The sequence below is a fragment of the Ziziphus jujuba genome, chromosome 12 (genome assembly GCF_031755915.1).
Source record: "Ziziphus jujuba cultivar Dongzao chromosome 12, ASM3175591v1".
Taxonomy (NCBI): Eukaryota; Viridiplantae; Streptophyta; class Magnoliopsida; order Rosales; family Rhamnaceae; genus Ziziphus; species Ziziphus jujuba.
The window spans coordinates 4,742,956-4,754,793 of record NC_083390.1 but is presented as its reverse complement, the minus strand read 5'-3'; the positions used below and the strand labels follow the sequence as shown (position 1 = coordinate 4,754,793).

The following is an 11,838-nucleotide window of genomic DNA, read 5'->3' as shown; positions in this document are numbered from 1 at the left end:
AAGGTAATTTTGTTATACAAAATATTTGTAGCTGCAACAAGAAAATAATTTTATTTTATATTTTTGATGACCAAGATGGATCACTCACTATATATATATATATATGATCACGCTGCTTTCAAATTTAATTGGAAATTTTAAGGCTTTTCTAATATTCTCCAGCAGTAATTTATAGCACTAGTACATGCATTTTGTCAAACAGAGTATATATACCACAGGCAGCTAGCATTAATTTATTAATTCCACAAACAAATAAATCGAAATAAAATGGATACATAAAAACATAATCAGTTATTACACTAATAAATGATCAACCAGATGCGAATCCTATCTGCTTGTCGAAAGGAAATCAAAGTAAATCCAGAAGCCCCTGATAATTACCTTGAAAAATGGACATATTTTCTTCCTCCAATGTAACCCGAGCTTCAATTCCATCACCTTGTTTGGTATTCACCAAAACTATTGTGTTCTTGAACGCCACACTTGTGCTACTTACCCAACAGGCTTTCCAGATCCGAAATCAGTTTCATATAATGGAAATCTGCACCAATTGTCCACCCTCATCATGTTATATTTCGATCGTGAAGCGATTTCCTGTTATTCTCGTAACCATTATTCCTGGCCAGCTGCTTAATTATTTAACTTTTCAAACTTTCACCTAAAGTACTTTATTTATCTCAGTAATTTCATAAAGTCAACTACTTAATAAAAGCTCAATGTCAACCAAAAAATAAAAAATAAAAAAAGAAAAAAGAAGAGAAAACCACAAAAAAAGAGGAATGTCAATAACTAAAACTACTGTTATTTCAAGTTTAAGAGAGTTTATGTAACTTTGATTCTTTTTTTATTAACGTTAAAATTTTAATATATTATAAGTTCTATAATAAAATTTAATATAATATTTTTATTTCCTCCACATATAACTATTTTCTTAGTGAAAAAATCTACTGTACAATCAAAGAACGTGCTCCCTTTTTGATACAGGAATGGACTCACACAGAGATGAAACCCATCCCTATTCCAATATTAAAGTGGAAAGCAGGTACTCCACAAATACCATAAGTATTTTCCTTCTTAGTATCACGGGCTTAAAGTTAACATCGGTCGCAACACTAGGCCATAACCTAGCTCATGGCATGATGCCAAGCACTATGCCCCTGTTGAGGAAAATAAACATTTGATATTTTTTTTAGTAATAATAATGCTAAATTTATTAAAATCTTCGTTAAATTTATTTATTAAATGATATGATAACATTTAACTAATTTTTTTGTTAAATTTATTGATTTATTTAAACTTTTATTTTTAATATTTAAATTATATGAATATGTCAACTAATAATATTTTAACACGTATCATTTGATAAATAAATTTAATAAAATTTTTATACTATACAATATCTGTTTTTAGCAATTAATCATAGCCTTACTTTTTTAAGATGTGCTATTTGTACCGTCTGTATTGGGAACACTTTGCGACCCTTGGTTCTTCTTTATCTATTAATTATCACTGAAAAGGTATTTCTTTTTGTTTTTACTTATTTTATTTTACTTTTGTATATTTACGTTATACTTTCATAATTTGATATCTTTTAAATGATTTTTATTTTCTCTTGAATATAGGGTAGTATTAATTTAACACCATTAAAAAACTGTAGCATAATTGGTTATTAAAATTTTAATAAAAAAATTTAGTACATGAAGTATTGCTCTTAATTTATATCTAAAAAAGTAGTTGGCTTTGAAACAAAATTAAAATATTTTTGGGAAATTTAAAGAATATAAAAATCTGGAATTGTTTGTTTAGTAGATAGGACAACATATATTAACGTGATGACCGTGTATAAGATTTTCATTGTATTCTAAATGATCACACATTTTAATTAAAGATAATATATCTACATATATAGAAACAATTGAGTGATTAGTAGAAGAGGTGTAATTAGTCTATGTGATCAGTTCGTCTTTTTTATTTTTTATTTTTTTTATAATAGGTTTTTCCATTTATTTTGTTAGGTTAAAAAATATTAATTGTTCTTTTTTTTTAAGTGAAAATTAATTATTCTTTTGAGAAAATATATGCATCCAATTCAAGGTGAAGACCACGCGAAGTAATCAAACTTTTATGGGAATAAATTGTGTTTTGTACCAAAACTTGGACCAGCAACTATGCGGTGCCTCTCTCTCTCTCTCTCTCTCTCTATGGGCAGCCCCTTTCTCCTTCCTTTTTGAAAGAAAAATTAATTACTGTATCCAGGCCCATTATTTGTCTCTATTCTCCTTCTAATTTTGCCTTTACTCTCCTTTTGTATCCTTCATACCTGGATATATCAGTTTTTTTTTTTTTTTTTGGGGATAAATTTCATTTAAATCCCTTTTATTTTATATTAATTACATTTATAGTTTTTAAATGTAAGAAATTAGAAAAAAAACTGACAAATGAATTCTAAAAATAATTTTTGAAAAATATAAATTTAGTTGTAATTAGCATAAAATTAAAGAGGTTTAAATCAATTTTTTTTGGCCTGGAATGGATGGGTAACCAAATCTTGGTTGTAGTCTTCTTTCTTAAATGATCCCGTTATTTCACTCTCCCACATTTATGTGTGGGTTTGCCTGGACTGGATGGATAACCAAATCTTGGTTGTAGTCTTCTTTCTTAATTGAACCCGGTACAATTGGGCCCGCGCTTTAATTAATTGACATCTATTATAACAACTTGCTATTTAATTTTTTTTTAAAAAAAATTCTTATACATGCTTTCTTCTACACGAAAAAAATTTGTTCCAGCTAACAATTTTATCTTTACGACTTTTACAGGCAAAGGATATTTAGAATTCTTTTTTATTTTCTTTATTTTGCTGCATAAGCCATAAATAAATTCAATTTAGATTTCAAAAAAATTTTATAAATATTTTTTTAAAATGATCAATGCTTGCAGAATTCATAAGCTTTTATGAACTTTTATAAGTTTATAGAATTATAAAATCCTTTTATGATATAGAGATCCGTATGATTTTATCATGCATGTATCATTATTGACAACTATTTTTTGGAAGAAATCATTATTAATAATAGCACAATGATGGTTTGTTAAAAAACATCTTCAATATTGATGATTTCTTAAACTATACGGATATTCACACTATAAAATAACTATAAAATTATAAATAACTCTTGTATGGTTTTATTTGTTCATAGATTTTTGTAGACTTTTGAAGACTTTTGTAGAATTATTAATGACTCCAATAAACTTGCATAAACTTTCATTTTAAAATATTTTGATAGATTTTTATTAACTTTATAATATAATATAGATTACTTTGTATTACCAAATTATATTTGCCATATTAGTAATAATATTTTTTAAAAGAATAAAAAATATAAGTCACCTAAGAAGTAAAATTTGTTTACAAAATATGGTTGTGAAATTTTTTAATGTTTTTACAATTTTTTTGGTATTAAACATATAAATATGTGGGATATTTCACTGTTGGTACTAAGCAAAACTAAATGAAAGATATAAAAAAGAATGAGGAAAATAGCCATTGAACCATTTTTTCAAACAAAATCACAAGTTTATTGCGTTTTGATATATTGTATATATTTAAAAAAATCAATTGATTTTTAATAAAAAAAAATAGTAAGTTAAGCCCATAGATGTAATAAAAAAAAAATGATGGATTGAAAAAGATCATGTAATTCTTATAAAAAAAATGAAGAAATATTTATTTCATATCTTCTGTATATGGTAGACAGGGAAGTAGAGACAAGGGAGGAGAGGGAGAGGGAAAGTTTTTAAGATATTCTTACATTCATATTTTTCAAAAGTCTTTAAAAATTTTGTGATGAATGAGAGAAGAATTTGAAAAAAAACTTCTATGTTTCATTTAAAAAGTCAATTAATATCTATGGTTTATTGAAATCTATAAAAGTTGTTGATGATTTAAATATTTCTTGAGTTTTATATATTTCAAAAAGTTTAAATTGAATAACAGTAATTTTTATTAACTTTTTTAAAGTTTATAAAAAACTAAATTGAATATTGCATGATTTTTGTTGATTGTTTTGAAGTTTTTTAAAAATCACATTAAATACTTAGCTTATGACTTTTATAAGTCTTTAAAAGTCTATACTTAATACATTTAGACTTTTCAATTTCATAAACATCAATTTTAATCTCAATTAAATACATTAATTATTATCAAAAAATCTAATCTAAGAAAAATATTTTCTTAAGAACATTTTCCAAATTATACTGAAAAATATATTGATATGGATGATAAAAATGAAACTCATATTATTCCATTAAAAATTTAAATATTTGTTTTTCCATTTTATATTTTTAGTATTGAAAAATTAATTTTTATTAAAGAATTAACCGTAAAATAATATAGATTATCATGTCTCCCATAATAACTTGGAAGATAGTTTTCAAGACATAAGTTCTGCTTACCTACTATTAGCTTTTTAATACCAACCTTAATGGAAAAATTTAAAGAGATATAATTCTATTTATGGTGCCAACAAAAAGAGCATTTGTCAAGAATTACGAAAGAGGAAGTTTGAGAGACTACAAGAAAATTTTAATTGACAAAATATACGTGAAAAAATTGACCAGCACCACACGAATTGATTTTCATGACTCAAAATTAAAGTGATCATGGTTGTTATATTCAAATTAACTAAAAATTATTGCAGAGAAGAAAATAACATGTAGTGCTTTGCCACTAAAGTGTCCAACATTATATTATACAAGCAATATCCATTTTAGTCCTACCAAGCCTTAATTTATTCCACAAACTATATACAATTGAAATTGCAGTTGAAAAAAAAAAAAAAAAACCGCATGACCATGATTGAAGGAAATCAAGCGGAATCAATCGAGGAATAATAATTTTGTTCAAAAATGAACATATTTTTTTCCTCCAATGTAACCCACGCTTCAATTCCATCACCTAGTTTGGTATCCACCAAAACCATTGTGTTCTTGAACGCTACACTCGCGCTACTTACCCAAACAGGCTTTCCAAATCCGAAATCAGTCTCATATAATGGAAATTTGCACCAACTTGTACAGCTATAACGTTCCATTTCCTTAAAAGCTTCTCTCCTTTTGAAGAACTCACTGATCAAAGAGAAACCTTCTTCTCCTTTAAACTTGGATGCAATCCTGCTAAACTCGTTGACTGCTTCCTTCATCTTACACACCATGGTTCTCAAATCCATCGTGCTTTCTTTTATAACCACAGGAACTAACCAGAAAAGGTTCCCAATGGTGTTTTTAGGCAAAGGTGGCTTCATCCTCCTCCTTAGATCCACCGCCTGAAACAGCACCGATGGTCTCGACCCTGATAACGATTGGGAAGCAGCCATGGCCACTTTCAAGATCAGAGCCGAAACCACTTCGACACGGGATGGGTATAGTTCCCCAATTGGACCAACTTGCGCCTTGAGATTAGCAATCTTTGAGGCTTCGAACACGAACCTCTTCGTCTTCAACTTTCCTGGAGGTGGCATGAAATTTTGTCGTGACATGAAGGATGGTAGTCCTCTAGGCTGCAGCAAAGAGTCTCCTACGAACACCGGCGACGGCGGCAGCGTTGCTTCGCAGAAGCCACGTGCTGTGGAACTCCAGCTATGAAGGATGTTGACCAGAGAGGATACATCGGTAAGCTTGTGGGAAAGACAGACGCTAATGGCAATCCCTCCGCATTGAAAGCTCGTGAGTTGGATAAGAGCCATGCAACCTGGTACTAGTTCAAGGGTTTTCGGATCGTTGGTTGGAAGGAAATGGTTAAGCAACTCAGCGTCTGGTTGGGTGAGAACTTCAGAAAGATTGCAAGCCATCTTGGCTTCAACGAAAAGAGCTCCTTCATCATTGCAATCGATGGAAACAGCTTCGTCATTGAGACGGCCGGCCATGGGGTAGAAAGAAGTTAGGGTTTGGGAGAGAGAGTTCTTCAAGCGTTTGGAGTAGTAACTGTACTTGTCCAAACTTTTGAGATGATCAGTACTACAGTTGGTTTCGGTGTCATCGGCCGAGTAGAAGAAGATGATAAGGCCGTAGATTGGAAGTTGTATCTGATCCAAAAGAGAGAGTTTGAAGTTTTTGAGGTTATAAGGAGTTGGTGAGGAGGGTTTGATTTTATTTTTTGCTATCATGTCAACTTTCATCTGATCCATAGTATCGTTTTCTTGCTTTAATTGTTTATGATCTGCTGCTTCTTATGCTAATGTTGTAAATGAACGAGTTTCTTATTTATAGAGCCTTTCCTTTTTTAAGGTTTCATTTGGTATAACTTTATAAAAGTTAAAAAAGCTTTCGAGTTAAAAACCCATTTTTGAGAGTATTTGGATATTGGAACAACCCACCTCCACTTGTGTGACAGATTGTCGTGAGTGCTGATATCATCTCCAATTTGGGATCGTTAACTAATTTAGTCACCGTATTTGTCCTTAATTTGGAGTTGTTAACCGGTGCAAATATTGTCCTCAATTTAGTCCAGTACTCGGATATTGTCTTCAATTTGGGATTGTTAACTAATTTAGCTACTGTATTCGGTATATAACTGGTGTAGATATTGTTCCCAATTTGGGGTTGTTAGCCATCCCATTTAGTATAAGATTGTTAGCCAGTATAGATATTGTCCCCAATTTAGTTACAATTTTCAATATAAAATTGTTTGTTCAGAATGTTTCAGTATTAAGTGAAAATAAAAAAAGATCATAATATGAGTGAGCAGATAATTTTAGCAGATATAATAATTTTTAATTTATTTTATTTTGTTTGGTTCAAAAGCAGGGAGAATGTGTGTAATAACTGATAAGTTCATTTCCTCAAAGAAAAAAAAATGAGTGTAAAAGGGTAATTACAGTTAATATAACAGGATGGTAGAGGGGTACTGAGCCCATGCTCTTGACGCAACCTGAGGATAATTATGGTGGGCCATATTTCCGATTAATGGTATACATAAGGTTGGTAAACGACGCTCTCGAAGTAGTTGCAGTCCCCATGGAAATGGGCTCATTGATAATTCAAATATTTAAGGGCGGTTAACCATAACTTCTCAAAAATCCAACGAAAACTGATTAATTTGATTGATTGATTTTGTATTTAAAGAGATATCATTCTTAACCATTCGAAAGAGTCACAGATATCTTCTTGGACAAGATTAATAAACCATTGGAACTTGGCTTATTGACAATTCAAATATGTAAGTGTGGTTAAATATATCTATCGGAAAATCCAACCAAAACTGATTAATTTGATTGACTAATTTTGTTTTTGAACAGATGTAATTATATATTAATTGGTCGAAAGAGTCACAAACATCTTGTTGGACAAGATTAATAAACCAAGATATCCCATCTTCCAACCACACAATCATACCATCACAACCTAATGAATGAATTTTTGGCACTGGATCTCATCAGTGTATTAAAGAAGGGATCGAGTTGATACATGCATCCAGAGTACTGAAGATTTTTTTTCTAACCTACTAAATGTTGGGGGGTCTCAAGGCCAATAATTAGAGCTTCTTTTATCACCAAAAATTAAGTGGCTAGAGGTATCTATCAAAAAAAAAAAAAAAAAAGAAAAAGAAAAAGTGTCTAGAGGTGACAAGGTTGACAAATGGTTCACATAACGTTGAGAGAGATTTTGATTTTTCCTCTTTGCATAAAATATGGCGCAAATTCCATCTACACCCACTTAATTTTGCTATAATTACAATTAGATTCACACTTTTGAAAGATTATATTAATCTTCTTTTACTTTTTTATATTTATCAAAACGGATTTATTTGTTAGTCTTTTTTTTTTTTCCAGCCAAAGATGAAATAAACGTTAAAAATTAATATTTCATAATTAAATAATTAATGTTGTAAAAAAATATAATTATAACCTATAATTGTTAAAAAGAAACTCATGAAAACTAAAGGTAGAAGGTTAATGATAGTATTTAAAGTGTGTTTAATTATAATTAGGACAAAATCTGAAAAGCTCTAAATGAAAAATTCCCTATAATATAAAACTTTTTCCAAAATCTAAAAAACCCTTCTTTTTGCATAAAACTTTGTGAAACAACCCTAAATCACCTTTGTTATTAGGAGCTCTCTTTTCTTGACCAAACTATACCTTCAATTTTCATGCCCATGCTCTTGTTCCACACTAAAGAATTAATTAGCTCAGGCCAATATCCTTACCAGGGAACCTTAAGCAATCATATTAAGAACCATTGTTCTATCCACTAGCTGGACGGGTTTATTAAGAACAGACTTCGTGAAATAATGATTTACAGAAGTCGAAAATAAGCAAAAGAATATTTTCTACATGTTCACAAGCCCTGTGCATATTAATTTCCATTGTATGAGATAAATTTTGGATGGGGAAATCCTGTATTTGTTGGCTCCGCTTGTCTGATATGCAACCAAATTGTTGCTTTCTTTGATACAAAGTAAGGGATAGAAATGAGGATTCAATTAATTTGGATGGTAAGGACATGACTCTGTTTGAAGCAGACTAAGAGCTCCTTGCTATGTTTAATCTAAATTCGATCTGAATTCGTAGGTTTATATAATGATTATTTCAACATTTGTTGGTTTGGTCATTTTGTTTTAATTTTTGAAATTTATAGTCCTCTTGTTATGAACTTATGCTTTCTCACTCTCAATTTAGGCTGCAAATCAATCACTTCAATCTGACTTGAATCTCTGAAACATAGAAGACATGCTGGAAGTTGATGAAGAAATTTTGAGACTGTTTGCAAATGGAAAAACAACAAATGTATTTTTTTCAAAATTTTTTTAAAATATTTTTTTATTTCTGAAAAATAATTATGATATCAATACGATGTCATGCTGATGTTAACACCAATAATTTTAATTTCAACGTTAAAAATTGAACCAATTTGCAATGATTTGAAACTTAACATCCAATTTACACAATCAAAAGTTCAAAATAAAAATCACACAATCTTAAAATTTTAGAATACTAAGTATAATTTATCTTAAATAGTTTTAATATTATAAAATTTGTAAAATAATAAAAATATCCATTTTTAATGAATTTAATAAATTTATTATGTAGTATTGTGTTTTACCCGTTAATATATAAGAGAACAATAATACAAATCTGATACAATATTGCCAATCTAAAGATGCAAATTATCTTACGGGGAGAATTTGCCAATTCGACATTTTTGGGTGCGGAAATCAACTGTACTGCTGTTTTACTCATAAAAATGTCAATCCCTTTCATGACTACATTTGTCAAAAGTCCATTATGGCTGGGTTATTATTGTATCTTTCCAATAATATATGATTGCTTGTAAAATGCTAAGGCCAACCTTTTCGGTTAGTCAGCTTCATAATTAGAAAATTAACAATATGGAAAATATCAGCCTACTCACTATCATTTTAAGTTCATATTTCTTTGTGCAAACTTTTCGATAAGATAATCTTCTCTTTGACTTTATGTGTATCCTATTCTCTATATATACCACTAGTGGTGTGCCCTGCACTCCGACATTCAATTTCCGATAGTCCTTTCTCCGTCTTTACACAAAACCTTTCCTAAAATGAAGAATATTGATATCCAAGTGATCTCCAAGCAGAGCATCAAACCCTCTGCTCCAACCCCAGACCATCTCCGCCATTACCAGCTCTCTTTTCTTGATCAAATTGCACCTACAGTTTTCATGCCTATGATCTTCTTCTACCCTAAACAAGCTGATCATATCAATCTCACTAAAAAACAACTTGTGGACAGGATTAAGAATTCTTTATCCGAGTCCTTAACCTTATTCTATCCTCTTGCTGGACGAGTCAAGAACAAGCTCTACGTCGAATGCAACGACGAGGGAGCTTGCTACTTTGAAGCCGAAGCCAAATGCAAACTTTCTGATATTCTTCAGAATCCAAACCCTCAAGACATGAACCATCTTCTTCCATTCGAGCTGGATGACGTTAATGGCTTGCCATTGATCGTCCAAGTCACTTTCTTTGAATGCGAAGGAATTACCCTTGGTGTTGGCATGAACCATGAAGTTGCAGACGCTTTGTCTTTGATCAACTTCCTTAACACCTGGTCTGCTTTCTCCCGTGGAGAAACTGATTTTAGACCTCCAATTTTCGGGACTGCCAAACTCTTCCCTCCGAGAGACATGTCAGATTTCACATTGAATTACGGGATCGTAAAGGACAATATTGTAGCCAAAAGGTTCGTCTTTAATGCTGCAAAAATAGCAGCTCTCAGAAACAGATGCGCAGAAGAAAAAGACACCGATAATTATCAGAAACGTCCAACTCGTGTTGAGGCATTATCTGCTTTCTTATGGAACCGCTTCATGGCTTCCACACAACCAAAAGAAACCAGATCAAACAAAATCTACACAATATTACATGCTGTGAATATTCGTTCGAGGATGGAACCGGTTCTTGCTGAGAATTATTTCGGAAATATAAGCAGGGTTGCAATCTCGGTTCCGTCGATGGAAAAAGAAGAAGGGTTCGAAGGAATTTTGAAGCCGGTGAAGGATTCGATAAACAACATCAATCCTGAGTTTGTGAAGACACTGCAACAGACAGATGGTGGGCATTTGGAATTTCTGAAACAACGCTCTACGCAGGTCAGTAAAGGAGAGGTGATTTCTTTCAGCTTCACGAGTCTTTGTAGGTTGCCTGTTTATGAGACTGATTTCGGGTGGGGAAATCCTCTTTTTGCTGGATCGACCCGGTTGACATTTAAGAATCTGGTTACTTTTTTTGATACTAAGATAGGGGATGGAATTGAAGCTTGGATTAATTTGAAGGAGGAAGATATGGCTAAGTTTGAAGTGGATGAAGAGCTTCTGGAGTTTGTTTCCCCGACCCTGAATGCCAACAAAAATTTAATTAATTAACTAATTGAAGAATATGTGGATTATAGGTTGAAAATTGTTAATTTTCATGCTAAATAAAGGATATATATATATATATATATATATGTATGTATTATCATTGAACTATTTAGTCTTTAGTTTTGCTTGTTGGCTTGTATCCCATGTATAAGGCTGTGCATGGTATTGTTGAATATATACATTTGTACCTTTGTATTAGTTAATGTTATTTGGTATGGATCTTTATTAATCGTTTAGATGCCTCTTTTTATTATTTATTTATTATTTGTTAATGTTGTTGTTTCATGTAAGTCTGTTTGTGTTTCCAAGGTTCTAATTGAAGTCCGTACGTCAATGACGTATCTTCAACTTTATTCAACGTTTATTATTTTAAGATTAAAAAAAAAAAAAGGTTTTTTCATTCTTCCTTATTTCCGGAAAAATTGATCTATGCCAACTGGAAGCAAGAAAATAATATAATTAATTACATATCGGCAACCTCGTAAAGCGTACTAGGTAAATTACTTGTTCTAATTAAGAAAAACTAATTTACATTTATTCTTTGGCTTCATGTATATGTAATTCAAAAGTTTAAATATATAATATACATAATTAACTAGGGGTCTTATGGTTACTTCGAAAAAAAAATAAATAAAAAAAATAAATAAAATTTGGTTCGTGATAGCCCAGATGGGGCCCAGCATCTCACGCAACTCATCATCTGCAAAAGGTAAATTGGTTTTCTTCCATGGCTGGCTTTTGCCATCTCCTTTCTTCCGTAGCATAAATTTTTCGGCCCACTATCATTTTCTTCCTCTGTAGCGTTTTGATCCCCATACCTTTTAACTTTTTGAGACAGACCAATTTGCGGACTTGCACAAAATTTCAATTTTAAATCCCAATCTAGATTAGAGTTGGATGCATTGTAACACCCGATGAAGTGGGTATATTACTAAACTC

General features: G+C 31.0%; 2 protein-coding genes across 2 annotated transcripts; one reads left to right on the top strand and one right to left on the bottom strand.

Moving 5' to 3' along the window:
* Nucleotides 1-4,868: 4,868 nt before the first annotated feature.
* Nucleotides 4,869-6,185, bottom strand: LOC107428467 (acyltransferase Pun1). The gene has a single exon (XM_016039000.4). It carries the CDS (start codon nucleotides 6,183-6,185, stop codon nucleotides 4,869-4,871), a length of 1,317 nt encoding a protein of 438 aa, XP_015894486.3.
* Nucleotides 6,186-9,480: 3,295 nt separating this feature from the next.
* On the top strand, nucleotides 9,481-11,135 carry LOC107428425 (stemmadenine O-acetyltransferase). The gene has a single exon (XM_025078110.3). It carries the CDS (start codon nucleotides 9,580-9,582, stop codon nucleotides 10,900-10,902), a length of 1,323 nt encoding a protein of 440 aa, XP_024933878.3. The 5' UTR covers nucleotides 9,481-9,579; the 3' UTR covers nucleotides 10,903-11,135.
* The last annotated feature ends 703 nt before the right edge of the window (nucleotides 11,136-11,838 follow it).